The sequence below is a fragment of the Odontesthes bonariensis genome, chromosome 23 (assembly GCF_027942865.1).
Source record: "Odontesthes bonariensis isolate fOdoBon6 chromosome 23, fOdoBon6.hap1, whole genome shotgun sequence".
Classification (NCBI taxonomy): domain Eukaryota; kingdom Metazoa; phylum Chordata; class Actinopteri; order Atheriniformes; family Atherinopsidae; genus Odontesthes; species Odontesthes bonariensis.
The window spans coordinates 2876248-2900819 of record NC_134528.1 but is presented as its reverse complement, the minus strand read 5'-3'; the positions used below and the strand labels follow the sequence as shown (position 1 = coordinate 2900819).

Here is a 24572-nt window from a genome sequence, read left to right as displayed (position 1 = left end):
GTCACATGTTGGCTGTGAGTCAGCAGCTAAGCTATCAGGTCACATGTTGGCTGTGAGTCAGCAGCTAAGCTATCAGGTCACATGTTGGCTGTGAGTCAGCAGCTAAGCTATCAGGTCACATGTTGGCTGTGAGTCAGCAGCTATCAGGTCACATGTTGGCTGTGAGTCAGCAGCTATCAGGTCACATGTTGGCTGTGAGTCAGCAGCTATCAGGTCACATGTTGGCTGAGTCAGCAGCGATCAGGTCACATGTTGGCTGTGAGTCAGCAGCTATCAGGTCACATGTTGGCTGAGTCAGCAGCTATAAGGTCACATGTTGGCTGTGAGTCAGCAGCTATCAGGTCACATGTTGGCTGAGTCAGCAGCGATCAGGTCACATGTTGGCTGTGAGTCAGCAGCTATCAGGTCACATGTTGGCTGTGAGTCAGCAGCTATCAGGTCACATGTTGGCTGAGTCAGCAGCGATCAGGTCACATGTTGGCTGTGAGTCAGCAGCTATCAGGTCACATGTTGGCTGAGTCAGCAGCTATCAGGTCACATGTTGGCTGTGAGTCAGCAGCTATCAGGTCACATGTTGGCTGTGAGTCAGCAGCTATCAGGTCACATGTTGGCTGAGTCAGCAGCTATCAGGTCACATGTTGGCTGTGAGTCAGCAGCTATCAGGTCACATGTTGGCTGTGAGTCAGCAGCGATCAGGTCACATGTTGGCTGTGAGTCAGCAGCGATCAGGTCACATGTTGGCTGAGTCAGCAGCTATCAGGTCACATGTTGGCTGTGAGTCAGCAGCTAACAGGTCACATGTTGGCTGAGTCAGCAGCTATCAGGTCACATGTTAGCTGAGTCAGCAGCTATCAGGTCACATGTTAGCTGTGAGTCAGCAGCTATCAGGTCACATGTTGGCTGTGAGTCAGCAGCTATCAGGTCACATGTTGGCTGTGAGTCAGCAGCGATCAGGTCACATGTTGGCTGTGAGTCAGCAGCGATCAGGTGCTCAGGTACGAGGCAGGTCGGGTATGAAACACGAGTAGTAACCTCATGATGCATACCCAACATTTCGGAGAATCTAGTATGCATCCGGGAACTTAAAAAAAGTTAAAGTTAGTAGGAGAGTAGGCGGTTTCGAACACAGGTCCCCCTCCCGCTTGACACTCAAGTCAAGTCAAGTGCCAAGTCTTTAACTTCCAAGTCCGAGTCGAGTCTCAAGTCTTTCATTTTTTGTCAAGTCAAGTCACAAGTCATCAAAACAGCGACTCGAGTCCCCATCTCTGGCCAACTGTGACATCAGCGTTTGTACCGGCGCTTCAGGAGGACCGGACTCTGACGCCACGGGAGCAGCATCAGAACAGTCCAGGAGGTACGGACCGCATAAAGAAGCTGTGTTTAATGTTCAAAGGTTTTACCTTCTCGGGTTTGGATGGTTCGTACAGACGAGGTTCGACTCGGACCCGTTCCTCTCTCACTCCAGGTTACAAAGACCAGCCCAAACTACACCAACTTGAATCTTTTCACGTGACACAACATGGCGCCTGGAGCCATTCTTTCCACCCACCTTGCTGCACAAATGCTCCATAAACGATCCAGATGGCGCTGTGCAGCGTGCCCGAACCCACTCCGTTGGACAGCTGGCCCGGCGGTGCATTCTGGGAGGCACAGGAGCGCAGGGCCTGCAGCCTGTTCAGCAGGAAGATCAGGACTCCGACGACCGGGATGGCGGCGGCGATGCAGGCCCACACCGCCAGGTCGAAGGGAGCGAACAGGGAGAAGATGTTGATCTTCTCCTCGGGTTTCCTCAGCAGGATGCCCACGCTGTAGTCCAGGTAACGCTTGCTGAAGTCCACGACGTTCTCCCTCTCCGGCGTGATGGTGATGGCCGACACCGCCAGGTCGGCCCTCTGCGGCGACAGGAAGAGAATCTATCAGAACCCTTGTTTTGACTTGTGCAGCTCTTTAAAACAGAGTGAGTGATGGCCGGCTGCAGGCCAAACACGTGTGAACACATCTCAGCTGGAAATCCTTCACTTAAACTTCTTGGTTTCGAGTTTTAATGTAATTTGCTGCTTTATGGGGCCTTCAGTTATTTCATGTCGGTTGGTCTGAAGTGGCGATAAATTCTGGTTTTACCTTGTTGATGAGATCACCAATCATCCCGGTCCACGAGCCATTGGGAAGCTGGGAGCCATATTTGCTGTCTGCCACCTGAGAAAGAAAGAAAGTGATAAAATTCAGTCATTTTTCCATCAGTTCAGCAAAAAACAGGAGTTTCAATGATCAGAGTTAAACATCAGCGCCTTAAAGCCTGTAGATGAGAACAGGGTTTGGTGCTGGAACACCAGTTACTCCACCCCTGGACTTCAGAAGCCTTCTGAATGCTCCTCGTGGTTTTAAATCCTTAAATTTCTGGAGCTTTCACATAGAGCTGACACTTTGAAACCCTTTGTACCTCGGCAAGGCTTCTTTGGTCCTTCATAACACCTTCTCATGAACTGGCAGTTAAAGGGACAGTTCGCCTCTTTTGACATGAAGCTGTGTAACATCCCATATCAGCAACATCATTTCTGAACATCTTCTTACCCCCTGCTGCGTCCTGTGAGCAGAGTTCCAGCCTCGTTTTGGTGTTGATGAAGGTAGTCCGGCCAGTTGGCTGGGGTTTAAAAAATAAAGCGTTTTGCTTCTCAAAACAATATGCGTTCAACAGAGTAATACATTTGCATCACAAAATGGTTCTCCAGGAAAAAGTCAGACCTCACAATCTCTTGGCCCTATTTTCTCTCCCTTCGTATCACTGCCTGCTGTGCAGACCGAGCAGTCCATAGATGGGACCAAGTCACACATGTGCAAGTCTCAAGTAATTTTTTCTTGGGCAAGTCAAAGTCACCTTATTATTGCAATTTTACCTGCAGAATCTGATCTTAATAAAGTGAAAACACAAAGATATAAGTAACTGTCAGTAAACATCATTGGCCAATGTGTCCAACCTGTCCACCCCGTATCATATCAAGCTAACGTTAGCTAACTACCGGCTAGGCTAACAGGATAATATTAGCTAATTTCACAGCACTTACTGGTCAGAATGGATCTTCTAATGATGAACAAAGTTGGAAGTTGTCGTCTGGCTGTCTGAGATGTTGATGCCGCATGTCTTGCACTGAGCTGTTCGTCTTTTGCCGTCAAAACGGTGATTATGAAAGCCGAAGACAACGACTCTCGGTCCCGCTGACATGTTGATGCATATCTGATATGAGTTTATTCTCTCCAATAAACACTAAGGTATGTAGAGAGGGCATGGCTGACTGACAGGGTAGGGATCCAATCAGGACGCCATTCTCAGCCTGCGCTCCTACCGGGTAATCCATGTTATTTTTAAAATTAATTTATTAATTTTATATTCAAACTGAAAACATGAACTGAATAACACTCAAGTCATTCAAGTCATCGTGTCTCAAGTCAAGTGCCGAGTCTTTAACTTCCAAGTCCGAGTCGAGTCTCAAGTCTTTTATTTTTTGTCAAGTCACAAGTCATCAAAACAGCGAAGGCGCGGCTGTCGGCAGGCGGCAGCAGGCAGTGATATGAAGGGACAGAAAATAGGGCCAAGAGATTGTGAGGTCTGACTTTTTCCTGGAGAACCATTTTGTGATGCAAATGTATTACTCTGTTGAACGCATATTGTTCTGAGAAGCAAAACGCTTTATTTTTTAAACCCCAGCCAACTAGCCGGACTACCTTCATCAACACCAAAACGAGGCTGGAACTCTGCTCACAGGACGCAGCAGGGGGTAAGAAGATGTTCAATGATGTTGCTGATATGGGATGTTACACAGCTTCATGTCAAAAGAGGCGAACTGTCCCTTTAAGGACCGCCTCAGACTTTAAAAAGCCCCAAAGATGGACTTCACCTGATATTAAAGTGCACAAAGATGGTGTGGGAACACACGTGAAAAGGTGGGCTCAGGTCTCATGTCATGTTTGAACGAGGCTTGAGTGAATTTAATGAAACCAAAGTTGGCTGTCCCACCTGATAAATCTCATATTTGAAGCCCAGGATTTTGGCGAGGGCATCCAGGACGTCGATGGAGAAGCCTTTGTATCTCTTGGGCTGCCCGAGGATGTTCTCGGCCACCATGACGAAGGGATCCTCCTGAGGGGAGTCGGACAGAGGTGGGGCTGTTAGTGAGGACTGAAGGAAAACATCAGAAAACTTTGGTGCTGAAAACAGAGAAGCAGCCGAACGATGGAAATCAGATTAAAAACGAGAGGAAGATTTCTTCCTGTGTGCATAAATCAACGAGGCAGGAGCTGCTCTGTGGGAAGAACGACTCTGAGGCCTGGAAGTGCTGCAGCTGCATGGGCGAGCGGCAGGTTGGAGGTATTAGACTCGCTTGGTTGGGCCGGCGTCTCCGCGCTGCCTCGCTCCGACGCTGGCAGAACCTGCTGCTGTTCTGGGATCACGGGGCTTAAGTTTGTATCTCTTAAACTAATCACACCGACTGGAGGAGCTGCTTAAGCCAAAGAGTTGGATCGATGCCTTAAAAGAAAAAGTTTTGAGGGAGGAAACTTCTCAGTGAGATGAATCAAATCACTGCGAATGATAAAAACACTGAGCTGCACAAAGTAGGAACACTTTATCGACTCGAATATTAAAGGGGAACTCCGGGGCATTTGAAGCGTGTTTCCATTGCTAGAGGTTGTCAAATACTGCTAGTAGGACACAGAGAGGTCCAGATCTGTGCTCCCTGTGTGGAGATCGCTCTGTCCGCACAGCATGTCATGCGAGGCTAATACGTGGTGGCTAAGGGGCAAGCGCTAACCCTTCCACGTAAAACAACAACTTGCACACTGCAGAAACGTCACACCACTTTATAACCCATCCGACAATAAAGTCACAAGCCTTACCATCAAAACCATATGCATGGTTCTCACATTACTGGCATGGGGACGTTACAAAACAACTTTATAAACAGCATGTAACTCACCGGCTGGTTGTAGGCTCGCGCATGTGAAAGCCCAAAAGAGTCGATGGACGATAATCCCATATACAAAACAATTATCTTCTCTAGAAAAACTGCGTTCAAGTATTTAAAACGTTACAACAATATTACTGGGCATGTATTGTTGTAATGTTTTAAATACTTGAACGCAGTTTTTCTAGAGAAGATAATTGTTTTGTATATGGGATTATCGTCCATCGACTCTTTTGGGCTTTCACATGCGCGAGCCTATAACCAGCCGGCGAGTTAAATGCTGTTTATAAAGTTGTTTTGTAACGTCCCCATGCCAGTAATGTGAGAACCATGCATATGGTTTTGATGGTAAGGCTTGTGACTTTATTGTCGGATGGGTTATAAAGTGGTGTGACGTTTCTGCAGTGTGCAAGTTGTTGTTTTACGTGGAAGGGTTAGCAGTTGCCCCTTAGCCACCACGTATTAGCCTCGCATGACAGGCTGCGCGAACAGCGCGATCTCCACACAGGGAGCGCAGATATGCACCTCTCTGTGTCCTACTGGCAGTATTTGACAACCTCTAGCAATGGAAACACGCTTCAAATGCCCCGGAGTTCCGCTTTAACTCCAAGAACTGAAGATGGTCTTTAACCGAGCTTCAGGTGATTTATATTCCTCTTTTGGAGCTTTGAAACAGACAAAAATCTTGTAAAACCGGGTTGGAACTGCAAATTTGGGTTGCTCCAGATTAAAGGCGACTGGCCTAAAATAACCGTGATGTCATAAAACTGTTACATCACATTTAAAAGGCCATAAAGTCTCTGGCTGTGTTCAAAACCACATACTACATACTCATCGATCAGACAGTATGCAGAGCGTTTACCCACAATGCATTTGGCTCCTGCCCGAGCCGAAATCAGCCGGCCTGAAGCTGATTTCTCTTAAGCTCTAAACTCTGTAAACTTTAGCAACATTTGAAACATTTTCAGGTGAGAAAGTAGTCGTTTAGATCCCCAACGTGTTGAAAACCTGACAAAATACCGGCTATTTACCATTTTGTTCCCACGAATTCGGCGCTACTAAAGCTAGCTGCAGTGAGCAACGCACTTCCTGTTATTTTCACAAAATAAAATACCCGTTGCCTTTTATCATAGGGAAAGCCATCACCATACAATTGGTGTTTTTGTTTTGAAAACAGGAAGTGAACCTACCCTCGTTGTAGCTAGCTTGCGTTTTGACAGGAAATGACGATCAGCGACGTCACGTTACGTTGCATCTTGGGTAGTCTGAGTATGAGTAGTAACCTCATGATGCATACCCAACATTTCGGAGAATCTAGTATGCATCCGGGAACTTCTCGCTTACTCAAACTCAAAAAGTTAGTAGGAGTAGTAGGAGAAGTATGCGGTTTTGAACATAGCCTCTGATTGGAGGTCAGAAGAGTTGGAGAATGCAGCTAAAAACACAACCGTCAAGATAACTTTAGGACTTAATAACCGTTTAAAAAAGGAAAAATGTCAATGTTAACTGTTAAAATAAGGCCCGATAGTGTTCTCCTGGTGAAGCTTTTCTCAGAGCACCACAGATGTTACAGCATCTGTACACGCAGTCATATACAGAGACGTGAAATATGGATTTATTCTTGTGCATTGGTGACTGTTTCTCCAGATGTAAACAGCAGCCAGACTTTGAGAAGCAAATCTTGTATCAAATTGACTGTTACGTACCAGCAAAGTGACCACTTTCACTGTCACGCCCTGCATGCCGTTCTCTATCCGACTCTCCTTCAGGCTGCCGTTGAGTCCGTGAACCGAGTCCCACGTGGCCAGCTGCAAAGAGGACAGAGACGAGCCGGCTTTAACAAAGTGTGCAGAGTTTCATCATGTCATTTGTTGCCGTGTCAGAGGTCCTCGGTGTTCAGAGAAATCAGGAAATGCAACCATCGGTGAAAGAACGGCGCTTGTATTTTAGAATGTATTCACCGGTTTCATTAGCTTTCACAATGGCACAGTCCAGTGCTGCAAATGAAACAAAACACAGAGAATAAGGCTGCGGCTCGCCAACGAGCCACTCCACCGTGTTCCTATTCAGTTCATTTTCAGTCAGGCACAAAAGGAACCGGACTTAATTAGGTCCCAGAGAAGCCCCTGAACTCTCCAACAACCCCCACACAGCCCCACAAAACCCACTCAGGAGCGGCAACTCAAGAGTTATTGAGAGTTCATTTGTTCAGATTCAGACAGCGAGTCGGTGTGTGTAAGTATAATAAACATAATGTCTCGATAATGTCCAATTAAAAATCCTTTTTATTTGTCACGCATTCAAAACTTGATGCCATTATCTGCTTCGATGCTTCGTTTTAAAGGGGAAGTTCGGTGTTTTTTAAAACCTGGACCTTATTTCTGGCATAAAACACGTTCATCTGCTCACCGATTACAGTTTGATGAAAGTCAGCGTCCTTCGGAAGATATTTAGATCACTCAGTATTTCCATATGACGGGAGAGAACAGGGCAGAGACAGTACAGCCTCTAAATAAGGCATTATATGTCTTTATTTCACCAATAATTTAAGACCAATGAATGAATGAACGCGTTTTATTGCTCTGTTAGCTCAGAGCTACCGTGTTGTTGTTATTGGGGGCTTATAGGAAGCTTTCTACACACGCGTCTACTGGGATGACTTCATCGACGCACGCCTAACTTTGGCTAACTTCACACGGAGTTTGCTGCTGCTAGTTTTGTGCAACGTGGCAGAATATTTTTCAGATTTGTGCGATGTGGACGACCACTTTGAGTACGATGGACGTCCTTACCGGAGTCAATGAGCTTTGCTGTTATTGCTAATAAATAACATTACAGCCTCAATCGGTTCACAAGGGCTGGGCTAGGCGAGCGAGCAGGCATTGGATTGCTAGCAGCTAGTTAGCCAGCAGCTAGTTAGCCAGCAGCTAGTTAGGCAGCAGCTATTTAGCCAGCAGCTAGTTAGGCAGCAGCTAGTTAGACAGCAGCTAGTTAGGTAGCAGCTAGTTGGCCAACAGGTAGTTAGACATCAGCTAGTTGGCCAGCAGCTAGTTAGACAGCAGCTAGTTGGCCAGCAGCTAGTTAGACAGCAGCTAGTTAGACAGCAGCTAGTTAGGCAGCAGCTAGTTAGGTAGCAGCTAGTTGGCCAACAGGTAGTTAGACAGCAGCTAGTTAGGCAGCAGCTAGTTAGACAGCAGCTAGGTAGACAGCAGCTAGTTAGACAGCAGCTAGTTGGCCAGCAGCTAGTTAGGCAGCAGCTAGTTAGCCAGCAGCTAGTTAGCCAGCAGCTAGTTAGGCAGCAGCTAGTTGGCCAACAGGTAGTTAGACAGCAGCTAGTTAGACAGCAGCTAGTTAGAAAGCAGCTAGGTAGACAGCAGCTAGTTGGCCAGCAGCTAGTTAGACAGCAGCTAGTTAGGCAGCAGCTAGTTAGACAGCAGCTAGTTAGGTAGCAGCTAGTTGGCCAACAGGTAGTTAGACAGCAGCTAGTTAGGCAGCAGCTAGTTAGACAGCAGCTAGTTGGCCAGCAGCTAGTTAGACAGCAGCTAGTTAGACAGCAGCTAGTTAGACAGCAGCTAGTTGGCCAGCAGCTAGTTAGCCAGCAGCTAGTTGGCCAGCAGCTAGTTCGGCGTCTTTGCGGCCTCTTCGACATGAAAACAAATGAATGCGTCTGTGCATGTGCAGGGCTCACATGGAGATTTGTTTTTCTTACATCCATCAACTGTAGGGGGAGCCACAGAGCAAAAACAACAGCAACAAAAAAGCTAAATTCTCTTGAAAAAGAACTTTTAAAAATGTTTATCAATGGACTTTTGTTGAAACTTTATGAAATCCAATATAAATAGCCATCTATATATATATAAATGCATCTTGGTCACCGTGGAAACACTCAACAGCAGCATTTTGTGTTTGTGGAGCTGCTGAAATGAGGCCGTCCACAGGGACCTCGCACGGGTTTATTGATTAATAGGATGGCGACGGTCCAATAGGTTTCACATTCATGCACGTCTCCTTCCTATTAATCCACATCGACTGTGTCGAGTGTTTATTCCTAACAAGAAACACAGAGCTTAATTGCACATACAACTTTCCATTATGATTATGGACTTGCTGTTCTCCTTGGGTAGTGCAAAAAATAAATCGGTTCACCAACAGTTTCATGCACCAATGCGTAATAATGCGGCATAAAATGCTCTGAATTAGTTTAGCTAACCTGAACGTGCTCAATAATCTCTGACAGTCTTTATTGGCTGGTTACGCTGAACAACTGTTCTGCAGTGTGCAGAGCTGTAAACAACCAGCCAGGGTCCTACAGTCATTCATCCACAGCACAACGTGCACGCCTGTAACAAACTGCTCTGCTAAGGATGATGCTAAAGTCAGATTTATGCTCACGAGGATTTGCAGACTAAAGGTTCTGTGATAATTATCTACAATTCTGCCATCTTTATTGCAAAATTACAAACATTTTACAAAAACAGGCTCCATAATTGACATTTTTCGAGGAATTTTTAAGGTGCTGATTAGCAAATTATTGTATAAAATAGTCAGATAGCCGTTTTGAATGGTGGTCCCATTCTGAGTAGGTTTGAGTTGTAGTTCCCCCCCTTCGGGAAAGATTCTGATTCTCCAAACTGATCTGCAAGGCCAGCAACGTTGTAGGGGTAGAACTGGACTCTCTGGAGGTGGTGTCAGAGAGGAGGATGTTGTCTAAGTTGAGGACAATACTAGACAACTCTCCTTTTCAGCAACAGACTCGTTCCACCACAGGAAACTATTTCTTCCTGAAGATATCAAGCTTCACAACTCCACCCGCTGACTGTTACCTTGAACGGACAATAACTAGTAGAAAATCTGAACTGTAGCTTACAGATTACTCATAAAACTGCACACAAACCATGTGTTTCAAAACAGAAAAGTACTTGGTTAGGTTGAGGAAACCTAGCAAAGCTAAGCCAACCTTTCAAAGCTGAGGTGAGAAGACCAGGAAAAGTGAGAACGGGTAGATCATCCTCATCCAAACACAGCTTCTGATCACCGACATAAAAACCTTTTGAAGAGCTCCGTCTGGGATGAAGATATTTAGAAGCTTCTTTTGCTTATCTGCTGAGTTTTCAGCTTGAAATAAAAGACGCTGTGTGCTGTAATCTCTTTTGTTTTGAAGGAAACTGCAGATAGAGACACAGTATGTGGTCGGAGCTACAGGCTGCAGGCGGTGACGTTACACAGAACAGGAACTCACCGATTATGTTCAGGAATAGAGGAAACAAACTGATTTACGGAGGTCAGAAACAGCACCGGCTGCCAAAGTCGCTGGTTTTAGATGAAAACTGACCAGACTTCTAGTTGGTGGGACATCTTTGACTGTTAGGCAGTTGTTGCTGATGAATCCAGAGACTCGCTTCTGGTTGTAAATGGTAAAAAGAATAATAGAATAAGAATAAGACAACTATCCAGTGTATATACGGGACCCAATATTTTCTGGTTGAGTGTTCTTTGTCTGTATGGACGCAGATTTTTTCAAGCGTTTTCTGTAGGGCTGGGCGAGTTAACTCGTTAATTATTTAACGCCGATAAATATTTTATTGCGCATTAACGCAGGTTTTATTATTTATTTTATCATTGTAAAAGTTTGTTGCTCACAGGCTTTTATTCTGTAAAAGTCTGTTGCTCACAGGCTTTTAGTTTGTAAAAGTCTGTTGCTCACAGGCTTTTATTTTGTAAAAGTCTGCTGCTCACAGGCTTTTATTTTGTAAAAGTCTGTTGCTCACAGGCTTTTATTTTGTAAAAGTCTGTTGCTCACAGGCTTTTATTTTGTAAAAGTCTGCTGCTCACAGGCTTTTAGTTTTGTAAAAGTCTGCTGCTCACAGGCTTTTATTTTGTAAAAGTCTGCTGCTGTCTGCTGTGGAACAGGAAAAGAAAGTAATCGGCGGATCCACCAAACATGGAGAAGGGTACGGAACTTTTACTCGGCCATTTTCATGTTAAAGTTCTTCCAGACGGCGGAGTCGACAGAACCAAAGTCATCTGTAAACACTGCCAAGTTGAATTGTCTTCTCAGCGTAGTAGTTCCAGTCTAAAATATCACTTAAAGGCAAAACACACAACTGATAGCAGCAAGTCATTCAAGGAAACAGACAGTGGAGCGAGGCTTCTACATAAAAACTACAGAAAGATGCTGATGTTAAAAGTGTGTTTGCACAACAAATGTTATGGCACTTTCATTCATATGGCAGCACATTTAAAATAAAGCTAAATGCTAAAAGCTATACGCTACTTTTGGATTCATTTTTGGATTCTGCGTACAAATGCGATTAATCGTGATTAATCAGGGAAATCAAGAGATTAATTAGATTAAACATGTTAATCGTTGCCCAGCCCTAGTTTTCTGACAACAAAACGCAACTTTTAAAAATACCCATGAACGTGTGGATGATGCTTTTCCAGGTCTTAAAAGTAACATCCCAAATTTCCACGACTTTTCCCGGTTGTGGCTGCAGGAACCATGCAGGCAGATTAAAACACGTACGCATACAGTCTGGTTTACAGACAGCACGACGCCTCTTCTCCTTCCCAAACCCTAAAAAAACTAACAAATAAACAACCCAACATGGGCTGAAGATTAGACAAACAGCTTTGAAGGAGCTGAGAGTGAAGGAGAAGCCGAGAGAATGAGGCTAAATGGAGATGAGAGGCGGAGAAGAAAGAAAGATAATCAGGCAGCTATTCTCAGCGCTGCCGTCCTTTACATGATCTCAGTCCCTTCTTCTTTATCCGTCATTAACGCAGATGGTTCATCTCTACAGTTTAGAGTCCCGACTCCGCCCCAAGTCCTCCCTCCGTGTCATTTGAACTGTTGAACCATCAAAGTGGCCATTAAAATTAACCAAATATAATCCATGAAGACTAAAGCTGCTTTGATTTCACTGCGGAGGCTTCAGAGTCACAGCGGGTGTGAAATGCAGCGTTTACAGTTCTGAGATGCCTTAACTTCCCCTGAACACGGCGAGGAATCCGCCCTGTCCAGCCCACACTCTATAGGAGCAGACCAGGAAACTCATCCGTAATGAGAAGAAAAACGGATAGATTATGCATATTTAATGCTACAACAGAAACTAATTGATTAAACATAGTTTTGTTGTCATAAAAAAAACCATCTGAGATACTTCGGGAACAGACCGCATCTTACTGAAATTTGACTTCGTACCGCTAGATGGGACGTGAGTCACCACAGGATCTATGTGTGCCCTGAAACCGGTAAAAAAAAGGAAGAAGTTCTTAGTTAGCTGTGAGTTAGCTGTCAGTTTGCTCTTAGCTGTGAGTTAGGTGTTAGCTAGCTTTGAGTTAGCTGTTAGCTAGCTGTCAGTTAGCTCTTAGCTCTTAGTTAGTTCTGAGTTAGCTGTGACTTAGCTCTTGGTTAGCTGTTAGCTAGCTGTAAGTTAACTGTCAGTTTGCTCTTAATTAGTTCTTAGTTAGATGTCAGTTAGCTCGTACTTAGCTGTGAGTTAGCTCTTAGTTAGCTGTCAGTAAGCTGTCAGATATAACTGTTAGCTAGCTGTCAGTTAGCTGTCAGTTAGCTCTTAGTTAGCTCTTAGTTAGCTGTGTTAGCTGTCAGTTAGCTCTTAGTTAGTTCTTAGTTAGCTGTGAGTTAGCTGTCAGTTAACTGTTAGCTAGATGTCAGTTAGCTCTTAATTAGCTGTCAGCTCTTAGTTAGTTCTTAGTTATCTCTGAGTTAGATGTCAGTTAGCTATCAGTTAGCTCTTAGTTAGCTGTGAGTTAGCTGTTAACTAGCTGTCAGTTAGCTCTTAGTTAGTTCTTAGTTATCTGTGAGTTAGATGTCAGTTAGCTCTTAGTTAGATGTCAGTTAGCTGTCAGTTAGCTCTTAGTTAGCTGTTAGCTAGCTGTTAGTTAGCTGTCAGTTTTTAGTTATCTGTGAGTTAGCTCTTAGTTAGCTGTTAGCTAGCTGTCAGTTAGCTCTCAGTTAGGTTTTAGTTATCTGTGAGTTAGCTCTTAGTTAGCTCTTAGTTAGCTGTGAGTTAGCTGTCAGTTAGCTCTTCGTAAAATGTTTTAGAGCTGGTAGTGAATCAACAGAAAACAGAGCTGATGAAGAGAAGCTGTGAGCATGTGTAAACAGTACGTAACTACTCATTATACTGCATGTGTGTAGAAACTTTAAATACTTATTTTATACAGCTAATAATCCAAAGGAACAGTTAGATCTGCTCCTAATATTACTCACGAATAACCAGTGGTTTGAGGAAGGTAATAAATAGACAATAAGAGGTCAGACTCTTGAGATCATGCAGACTTTTTAATATCTGGGGATGATTATTGACGCTGTGGAGTTTGGGCTTTGGAAACAGCTGAAGCACAGCAGAGAGGGAGGGGGAGGAGCCTGAAAGTTGCATCCACTCAACAGTTCTTCTTTAACGCTCAAAAAACTAACAACTCGTCTTTCTTACTGTGGAAGCATGGCTCTTACACCCAAAAGTGAAGTTTGTTTTCCTACATTTCACTGTAGCTGCATCACTACTGCACAATAAACCCTAAAGTTTCCTGTAAAAACAGAACAAACAATCTGTTCTGCCCAAATGAGACCCAGGTGCACATCAGCCTGAAATAAACCCATTATTCCTGACAATCATTACATTATGAAAAGCAGAAATAGATTTTCTAAAATGCCAGACAGTCCCAGGTGGTCCGAGTGTCTTTCTAACTGCAGATCGTTTTGCTGACTAACGGCGGCCATGTTGCTCTGCGCTGAGAGGAGCTCGTGTGAGAAGATGCAGACGAAAAAATACGAGATATGCTCGAGAATCGTATTAAGGACCATGTGTTTTATTACAGGGTATCACACAGTGAGCAGACAGCACCAACTGCTTCTTTTGATTAATTTAATTACCATTTATGACTCTTGTTCTCTTTTTCCATCCATCCATCTCTGGGATATAAAAAATATATATGTAAAAAAAAGTATTATATATAGTATATACATATATATATAATACTTTTTTTTAAACCGCTTTTCTAAATACTCAAAGACAGTTAAATCATATATATAAAAAATGTATGTAAAAAAAGTATTATATGTATATATATATATATAATACTTTTTGTTTTAAAACTGCTTTTCTAAATACTCAGACACTTAAATTATATATATAAAAAATATATATATAAATATATAATATATATATAAAATCCTTTTTTTTAAAAAAAAAGCACTTTTCTAAATACTCAGACGCTTAAATCATATATATATAAAAATATATATGTAAAAAAAAAGTATTACATATATATATATATATATATATATATATATATATATATATATTAAATACTTTTTTTAAACCGCTTTTCTAAATACTCAAAGACACTTAAATTTATATACACATATATACACACACACACTATATTTCCAAAAGTATTCCCCCATCTGCTTTTACACACATATGAACTTCAGTAACATTCCATTCTTAATCCAGCGGGTTTAACATGATGTCGGCCCACCCTTTGCAGCGAGCTTCAGATGAACAGTCTCAACTCTTTCGAGCTTTCTGTGCATGTGTGCATGTGTTGCTGCATGTGTGCATGTGTGCATGTGTTGCTGCATGTGTGCATGTGTTGCTGCATGTGTGCTTGTGTGCTTGTGTGCATGTGTTGCTGCATGTGTGCTTGTGTGCATGTGTTGCTGCAGGCTGCAGGGGCTTATCAGAGAAACGGTAACACTGCAAATACACTCTTTCTTCTGTACTTCTTCTCACTCTTCAGAACTCTGCATGTGAACAGGACCTTTCATTACAGGGCTGCACTCCTGTTTCTCATTCATTGTACAAGATGTCCTGGGTTTTTTTGCAGAGGTTAACACACATTCTGTGTCCTCTGGCTGCTGAACACAACTGAGCTGACATTTTCTCACCCGACTGCATATATAGTGCTGTATCTTTAATGCTTAATCTTTGATCATAAGGGCTCAAATGAAGGTTTTTCTTTAAAAACGTCTGTTCAAACGTTCTCTCTGATCTCTGCAGAGATGCAAAGTGGTGGACTGACCGATGGCGCTCAGCGAGTTCAAGTGTTAAACATAAAACACGTGACGCACATCAGGTAAAGTCAAAGCTTCGTTTGGAGACCCTTTGTGGAAATGGCTTTGGGTTTTTGCTCTCAGCTTGGTGACTTTTCATCCTGTTTTTGAGCTCATGCCTCCATTAAAAAAGAGACCACCTGAAGAACTGAAGCTCAAATTAAAGGGTCAGTTCAAACATCCTCAGTGAGGCTCAGCTAAAGGCCGGCAGATTCCCTCTTTCACATCCAGCCTCTCTCTTTATGTCGCGCTCTCCTCCCTGCGGAGGTCAAACATTGTGGATAAATCTCTTCCTCGCTCACAGTATCGCTGCTCATGCATTATTCCTTTCCTCCCACCACTTTCCTTTTCCCTCAAATGTCAGGCCTGAGTTAGCTGTTAGCTAGCTGTCAGTTAGCTCTGAGTTAGCTGTCAGTTAACTGTTAGCCAGCTGTCAGTTAGCTATTAGTTAGCTTAGCTGTCGGTTAGCTCTTAGTTATCTGTGTGTTAAGATGCCAGTTAGCTCTTAGTTAGCTGTCAGTTAACTTTTAGCCAGCTGTCAGTTAGCTGTCAGTTAGCTCTTAGTTCTTAGTTATCTGTGAGTTAGATGCCAGTTAGCTCTTAGTTAGCTGTGAGTTAGCTCTTAGTTAGCTGTCAGTTAACTGTTAGCCAGCTGTCAGTTAGCTATTAGTTATCTGTTGGTTAGCTCTTAGTTCTTAGTTATCTGTGAGTTAGATGCCAGTTAGCTCTTAGTTAGCTGTCAGTTAGCTCTGAGTTAGCTGTCAGTTAACTTTTAGCCAGCTGTCAGTTAACTGTCAGTTAGCTCTTAGTTCTTAGTTATCTGTGAGTTAGATGCCAGTTAGCGCTTAGTTAGCTGTGAGTTAGCTCTTAGTTAGCTGTCAGTTAACTGTTAGCCAGCTGTCAGTTAGCTGTCAGTTAGCTCTTAGTTCTTATTTATCTGTGAGTTAGATGCCAGTTAGCTCTTAGTTAGCTGTCAGTTAGCTGTCAGTTAGCTCTTAGTAAAATGTTTTAGAGCTGGTAGTGAATCAACAGAAAACAGAGCTGATGAAGAGGAGCTGTGAGCATGTGTAAACAGTACGTAATTACTCATTATACTGCATGTGTGTAGAAACTTTAAATACTTATTTCATGCAGCTAATAATGGCGATCCTTTGTGGAAATGGCTTTGGGTTTTTGCTCTCAGCTTGGTGACTTTTCATCCTGTTTTTGGGCTCATGTCTCCATTAAAAAAGAGACCACCTGAAGAACTGAAGCTCAAATTAAAGGGTCAGTTCAAACATCCTCAGTGAGGCTCAGCTAAAGGCCGGCAGATTCCCTCTTTCACAGCCAGCCTCTCTCTTTATGTCGCGCTCTCCTCCCTGCGGAGGTCAAACATTGTGGATAAATCTCTTCCTCGCTCACAGTATCGCTGCTCATGCATTATTCCTTTCCTCCCACCACTTTCCTTTTCCCTCAAATGTCAGGCCAGTTTTTTCCCCTCCTGTCATCTAAAAGGCGAGGCCACTTGTATTTCTGTAACTCACTCTCCCGTAGGCAGCAGAGCCAAATGCCAGCGTTTGCCATCGTTTCTCACCTCCCCCGCACCCCCACCAACCCCCCTTCCTGGAGCCCCCCTATTTTTATTCCTCACTTTCACCTCCTCTTCATCCTGTCTTCTGATCGGTGATTTAAAATGACTTTCAGATAGTGTGAGTTACAGCGCTGAGGCCTCATCTCTCGGCTGTCACTGCAGGGCATGTGGCTCTGAGATCAGCTGTCACTCAGAGAAAGTGGGCAGCGATGGTGAGGTCTCCTGCTTAACCGAGGGTTCCCGTGGGAGGTTGGTCTCTCTTTTTGTTTATTCCGAATTAAAACGTTTATCTGGAAATAATTTACTGAGCGGTTCGATTAATCGGCTGGAGTAGAATTACCTAAAAGATGCTCAGCGTTTGCACAAACTGGAACGGAAACATTTACCCTGAAATGGATGCTGATCAACAGATAAAGATATAAAACAATTTGATTTTCAAAAATAATAAAGTGATTATGACCCTGTTTTATTCTAGTTTGGTTGTGTAACCTCTAACAGTGTATTTTTATGGAATAAAATACAACTTTAACACAGATGCATCATCCCGAATCTTAGTTAAAGGTGACATATGATAGAAAAATCCCATTTTTTTTCCTGTTCTTGGAAGCATATATTCCGGCATCTGAAGTTACTAGAAAGTGAAAAATAAACATGGCATTTATTTAGTTCCCCTTTGTTGAAAAGTTCCTCATTTAACGAGCCGTCACTCCTTAAGTTGACTCCGGCTGTGTTCGAAACCGCACACTACTACATACTACATACTACATACTACATACTACATACTGCATACTACATACTACATACTGCATACTACATACTACACACTGCATACTGCATACTGCATACTACATACTGCATACTACATACTACATACTGCATACTACATACTACATACTGCATACTACATACTGCATACTACATACTGCATACTGCATACTACATACTGCATACTGTATACTACATACTGCATACTACATACTGCATACTGCATACTACATACTGCATACTACATACTGTACACTACATACTACATACTGCATACTACATACTGCATACTGCATACTGCATACTACATACTGCATACTACATACTGCATACTGCATACTACATACTGCATACTACATACTGCATACTACACACTACATACTGCATACTGCACACTACAAAATGCATACTACATACTACATACTGCATACTACATACTACATACTGCACACTACATACTACATACTGCATACTGCATACTACATACTACATACTGCATACTACATACTGCATACTACATACTACATACTGCATACTACATACTGCATACTACATACTACATACTGCATACTGCATACTACATACTGCATACTACATACTGCATACTACATACTGCATACTACATACTACATACTGCACACTACATACTACATACTGCATACTGCATACTACATACTACATACTGCATACTACATACTGCATACTACATACTACATACTGCATACTACATACTGCATACTACATACTACATACTGCATACTACATACTGCATACTACATACTGCATACTACATACTGCATACTCATCAATCAGACAGTATGCAGAGTGTTTACCCACAATGCATTTCGCTCCTGCCCGAGCTGAAATCAGCCGGCCTGAAGCTGATTTCCCTTAAGCTCTAAACTCTGTAAACTTTAGCAACATTTGAAACATTTTCAGGCGAGAAAGTAGTCGTTTAGATCCCCAACGTGTTGAAAACCTGACAAAATACCGGCTGTTTACAATTTTGTTCCCACGAATTCGGCGCTACTAAAGCTAGCCGCAGTGAGTAACTTCTGTAACGCATCAACCTGCAGTTGTGTGGATAAGGTGTGTTTCCAGCACAACACCGGTCCTCTCCTCCCTCTCGGTGTGTTAGCGTTACATTATCGGCATGTTTCTGATAAAGATGTAGTGTTTATTGAGGTTAATATATAGAAATGTTTAAACGCAGTAATTAACGGTACACATGCATTACTACGAGTTACGCTGCGTACATCTCCGGCTTGGTCCGTCACTGTTGATGAGAAAGCATCTTTTGCTAGCATCTGCTGCTAGCTTACAGCTACATGCTAACCACTGGGAGGGTTGGAGGAGCCTCTGACCTCGCCAACAGGGCGGGGTGGAGCACTTGCTCGGCCTCCACTCGTCCAAACAGTTTCAATTGGGGTCAGACAGAGAGCCGCTGTGCTTAAACCAACAGGTATTTTCACCTGAGCCTGTTTCACGCATCTCATTCAGACCTCAGGAAGTCAAAGTGTTAAAAAGGGCACAAAGAGTCACCTTTAAGAAGAATTAGAAAGCTGATATAAAATCACTAAGAAGGGATTTTGCTGATGTAAACACTTGTTAAGTGAAGTCTGAGCAGGATTTCAGACTTTCTGCTCTTTTCTTTCCACAGAACTTCCTCTTTGATGCTTCTAATCTACACAAAGCTGCACCCTCTGGGGCCTTTTCAAAGAGAAAACACAGAAATGGATGACGGTTAGTGTGAACACATGCTTTTTGTTTTCTACCATCTGAACATCGATCTGTGGGTGTCGGATAATTAAAGATGCAGGAACTCCACACAGAGCTGAGGCTGTTATTCAACCTTCGCTGGATTAAAAAAACCTTCAGAAAACCTGATTTTTCCATCGTTGAGATGTACCTCAGGTCTTTAACTCACACAATACTTCACAACAACGTGCTTTATTTATACGGCCTGAGATGATGAGCACGCACTGGCACCTGAGAAGGGGATTCAGGGCACAGAGTCAGACAGCGTCTTTATCTTTGAATAATCGTGTTTTGATGTTTACTGCTGTCTCCGGTATTTGCCTAATTTTGATTCTTCTCAACCTGCTTCAGAACGGCAAGTCATGCGCATGTCCTAAAAGGTCCGTAAAAGCACCATAAACGTCCGTTTTCAAAATCATCAACTCACCGGAGTGGTTACTGGTGTGCACTGGTAATCCATATCAAATTTCGTTGCGAAAAGTTGCTTCTGTCGTGTTTTATTTGGCAGCTCGTTCATGCTCGAACTATTTTCTTAACGGTGGCGGAGTAATATCAACGAACATCCAGTACAAAATGTCAAATAAAACACGACAGAAGCAACTTTTCGCCACGAAATTTGATATGGATTACCAGTGCACACCAGTAACCACTCCGGTGAGTTGATTATTTTGAAAACGGACGTTTATGGTGCTTTTACGGACCTTTTAGGACATGCACATGACTTGCCATTCTGAAGCAGGTTGACAGCATACAGCACCGGAGACAGCAGTAAACATCAAAAAAGCGGTGAGGGGGGTTCTAAAACATTGCAGACGACTCAGAAAAGAGGCTTAATGTTGAAAATACCGCAGTTCCCCTTTAACCAAAATCAAACTGGTGATCTTCATCCAGCTAAATTCAGAACATGTCTTAGAAGAAAAAAGGGAAGATATTCCAACAGAAAACATCAGCAGGGCGCTGCTTTCTCTTTGTGTTTAAATGATTCAAACCTGCAGAAAACAGTCGGTGCTGGTTGGTGTTGGACCGTTAGCAACCATTTGACTGTTTCTCTTGGGCTGTGTTCGAAACCGCACACTACATACTACCTACTTCCATACTGCATACTCATCGATCAGACAGTATGCAGAGCGTTTACCCACAATGCATTTCGCTCCTGCCCGAGCCGAAATCAGCCGGCCTGAAGCTGATTTCCCTTAAGCTCTAAACTCTGTAAACTTTAGCAACATTTGAAACATTTTCAGGAGAGAAAGTAGTCGTTTAGATCCCCAACGTGTTGAAAACCTGACAAAATACCGGCTGTTTTCAATTTTGTTCCCACGAATTCGGCGCTACTAAAGCTAGCCGCAGGGAGCAACGCACTTCCGGTTATTTTCACAAAATAAAATACCCGTTGCCTTTTATCATAGGGAAAGCCATTATCATACAATTGGTGCTTTTGTTTTGAAAACAGGAAGTGAACCTACCCTCGTTGTAGCTAGCTTGAAACTGCCGTTTTGACAGGAAATGACGATCGGCGACGTCACGTTACGTTGCATCTTGGGTAGTTTGAGTACGAGTAGTAACCTCATGATGCATACCCAACATTTCGGAGAAACTAGTATGCATCAGGGAACTTCTCTCTTACTCAAACTCGCATACTAACTCAAAAAGTTAGTATGAGTAGTAGGAGAAGTATGCGGTTTCGAACACAGGCATGGTCTTCATGTGTTCAGATGCTTCAGTAACTGAATCCAAAGTGTTTCCCAGCAACAGATGATGGAACCAGCTCTTTGGTCCAAACTTCATCCAGCTGCTCTGTTTGCTTTTACTTTGAGTTGACTTTCACCATAGACGTCGCCAGATTGGGTCGTCTAACGTAGCGCCGCCTACTGATCGGGAGGTGAACTGCGTATCCGACATCCCGACGGAGAACTTCGAAAGTTTAAAAGCCTCTGCGTGACCACGGAGTCGGATTGACGGATAGCGACGGAGAAGCATACCAAGGCCTTAACACGTGTTTTATTTCTCCACAGTCTAGTTTTGGAATCCGGCTCGCTTTGTTTTTGAATTAATAAATCGTTTTTTCTTTTATCTTTGAAGTCCATGTCCCACCATTTTGACAAAAAGTTTCCGAACTTTACTTCTGAGTCGTGTGACCCAACATCCTCCCATGCCTTTCAGTCTCGTCATTATCAGCGAGCCTAATTAGGTTTTTCTTTGTAGGAAGAGCTCTGCCTAAACGCACCAGCATTAAAAAAAAGTATTTTTATCTTTGAGGAAAAATAAAACATCTGTCTCCTTCCGTGTATCATTCACAGAAATGAGCAAACTTTGAGTTTTCAAAGGTGAAAATCGTTATTAACGACTCCAAATTACCTCAGGGATTGGAAATCAGCACTCATCTTCGTTCTCCAACGTTTCCAATGGATTCATTTCAGAAGAGCCAGCAACAACGCGGCGGCCATAATGGACAAATTGTCGGGTAATTTCTGTCTCAAAAAATAACCACAAAGCTCCGAAGCTCTTCTGTGGAAAAGAGTCAACAGCAACACAGACGAGGGCGGCAGACACGAGATGTAAATATGCATTGATTGTTAATGATCCCGCCATTATCGGGCCCCATCAGCTTTATTCGAATACAGAAGGGCCGTGCATGACATAATGGGTGAATTATGGAGCACGGAGTCTGTAGATGGAAAGCCCTGATGGGCGCAGACATCTGGCGTGTAATAATAACATCATATAATTCATTACAATGTGAGAAGCAATGAGCCCAAATGTGCCTTTGATGCTTTTCTTGAGTCGGTTCCTCACAGGCTGAAATATGCGTTATCATATCAGAACTCGAGCCAGCTAATTTGATCATAATTGAAGTTCCTAACTTCTTTAACGGCTCCCCTCTGGACCCCGTGAGAGCTCTCAGACCCCGGTGTGAAAACCACTGGAGCTGAATGCGGCGCCTATTAAAAGTTGGAGAGGTTATCCGTCTGCTGCAGTCGTCCCAGCGGCCGTCCGGCGTCTGATTAAAAACCGCCGCTCGCAGGAGCGTGGGCGAGGACATAATGTCTTCTGACAAACGCTCGGGCGGGCGGTGGGAAAAAAAAACACAACCTTGTTTATTTTTTCTGCGTTTGGCGGGAGGACGATTTACCGACGACAAATTGCTGGGGAGACGCATCAAAAGTCAACGAGATGAGAGCGGCGAGGACAGATAGATGGGATAACGCACGGGGGAGGTCTGAAGGAGCAGAGCGACGCAGCACGAGTCTGTGGGGGAAGAAGGAAATAACATTTCAATCTCTATCAGGTGTGATCTGCAGGAGGGGGGTTTGCTTTGAGAAATGGCTCCGGGAGGGAAGAGCAGAGGCTTGGACAGCACGGGGAGATGGAGATTGGGATAAGAGGACGATATCTCCCAACGAGCCAGACGTCACAGCTCTAAAAAACTTTCTGTGTGCGATCACGTCACACCGGCCTCGTCTTTTTTCTTCATTTCCAGCAGATGTGGACAGTCTAAAGAAATGAGAGGATTTGAGATAAGCTGGGCGGGTTCAGTGTTTCAGCTCCGGCTCGGTTAATCCTCCCGGATCGAACTGATAAGACGAGCGGCTGCAACACGTCGGCTGAGCTCGGAACACAGATTCAGGCGCGATGGCCTCGTTTTAATTTTGTTTTTCAGAGCCGACGTCAGCGGGGAGCAACACGTGGGAACATCCCCGCCCAGTGTTTCCATCTTTGCTGATGACGTACAAATCTATTTACCTCTAAAGACAAAGGAGCGACCTTCTGTTCAGGCTCAACTAGATCGCCTTAAAGCAGGGATGTCCAAAGTCGGTCCTCGAGGGCCGCTATCCTGCAGGTTTTAGATGTTGCCCTGCTTCAACACACCTGATTCAGATTAAATGGATCTCTTCAACAGATTGTTAAGTTCTGCACAAGCCTGCTAATAATGCACTGATCTGAATCAGGTGTGTTGAAACAGGGCAACATCTAAAACCTGCAGAATAGCGGCCCTCGAGGACCGACTTTGGACATCCCTGCCTTAAAGGGACAGTTCGCCTCTTTTGACATGAAGCTGTATGACATCCCATATCAGCAACATCATTTCTGAACATCTTCTTACCCCCTGCTGCGTCCTGTGAGCAGAGTTCCAGCCTCGTTTTGGTGTTGATGAAGGTAGTCCGGCTAGTTGGCTGGGGTTTAAAAAATAAAGCGTTTTGCTTCTCAGAACAATATGCGTTCAACAGAGTAATACATTTGCATCACAAAATGGTTCTCCAGGAAAAAGTCAGACCTCACAATCTCTTGGCCCTATTTTCTCTCCCTTCGTATCACTGCCTGCTGTGCAGACCGAGCAGCAAACACCGTAACAGGCGCGGCTGTCGGCAGGTAGCTGACCGCATTGATATTAAGGGAAGCAAAAATAGCGCCAAGAGATTGTGAGCTCTGACTTTTTCCTGGAGAACCATTTTGTGATGCAAATGTATTACTCTGTTGAACGCATATTGTTTTGAGAAGCAAAACGCTTTATTTTTTAAACCCCAGCCAACTAGCCGGACTACCTTCATCAACACCAAAACGAGGAAAATGGCTTCAGAAAGAAAAAACAACAATAAATGAGTGGATTGATGTCATATATAATATAATATAGATGTTATGGAGAGAATTACATTGAAATTAAGAAACCAAACTGATATTTTTGAAGAGAACTGGTCAAAATGGCTCAGCTACGTGTCAACTGTAAGACCTGATTTCATATAGATCGATATAGATCGAGCTCAAACCCTCTATTAAGATTTTATTTTAAATTTTTTTCCCTAATTTCGAGCAGCATCCTTATATTTCTATGTATGATGTGCTTATGTTGCCGTTTTACTTAGTGCACAATCCTCCCTTCGTCATGGTATGTTATGTTTTTGTGACTAACTGGCACATATGTGTATGTTACCAAGTAAAAACGAACAAGGAAACCTTGTTGTCATCCTGGAGAGTAACTTTAGGTTTGATGAACAGATATCCCACATCTGAAGACGAGCTTCTTTCAACTTAGACTGAGCAATGCTGCAATGAAGACGCCATCAGCCCCGTATGTTATCAATATGTTGCTGCTGGGTTTGGGTCAGAGGGCAAATAAGTGGGAGGACCACATTATGTGTCAATGGTTCATTTTACAGATATTTATCATGTGGGGGGGGGGGGGGGGGGGGGGCTTTTCTTTCTTTATTTGGCTGCAGCAGCACAAACAAACATGCCACGACTCGCCGCCGGCATGGCTCTATTCCAGCCTCCTGATTGGTTCAGCGCGGCGGCGTTGGCTCTTTCTATCGTCCGTCAAAAGATGGACGAATGTAATCTATGGAAAAGTATATTGACCATGTTTCATATCGCCATCAAGGAAGAGTTACACCTCTTATGGCCATCGTTTTATATAAAAACAGATCAAATGAATTAATAATTCTTC

At 43.5% G+C, this 24572-nt stretch overlaps 1 protein-coding gene across 2 annotated transcripts in view; it reads right to left on the bottom strand.

Moving 5' to 3' along the window:
* The window catches only part of grid1b (glutamate receptor, ionotropic, delta 1b), a 664549-nt gene that overhangs the window by 32116 nt on the left and 607861 nt on the right, over positions 1–24572 (bottom strand). For both annotated transcript variants that reach the window (XM_075457866.1, XM_075457865.1), the window contains exons 9-12: positions 6665–6766; positions 4013–4135; positions 2122–2196; positions 1550–1892 (exon numbers count right to left, since the gene is read on the bottom strand). In XM_075457866.1, the coding sequence (XP_075313981.1) occupies positions 1550–1892; positions 2122–2196; positions 4013–4135; positions 6665–6766 (643 nt within the window). The remainder of the gene's footprint in view (positions 1–1549; positions 1893–2121; positions 2197–4012; positions 4136–6664; positions 6767–24572) is intronic.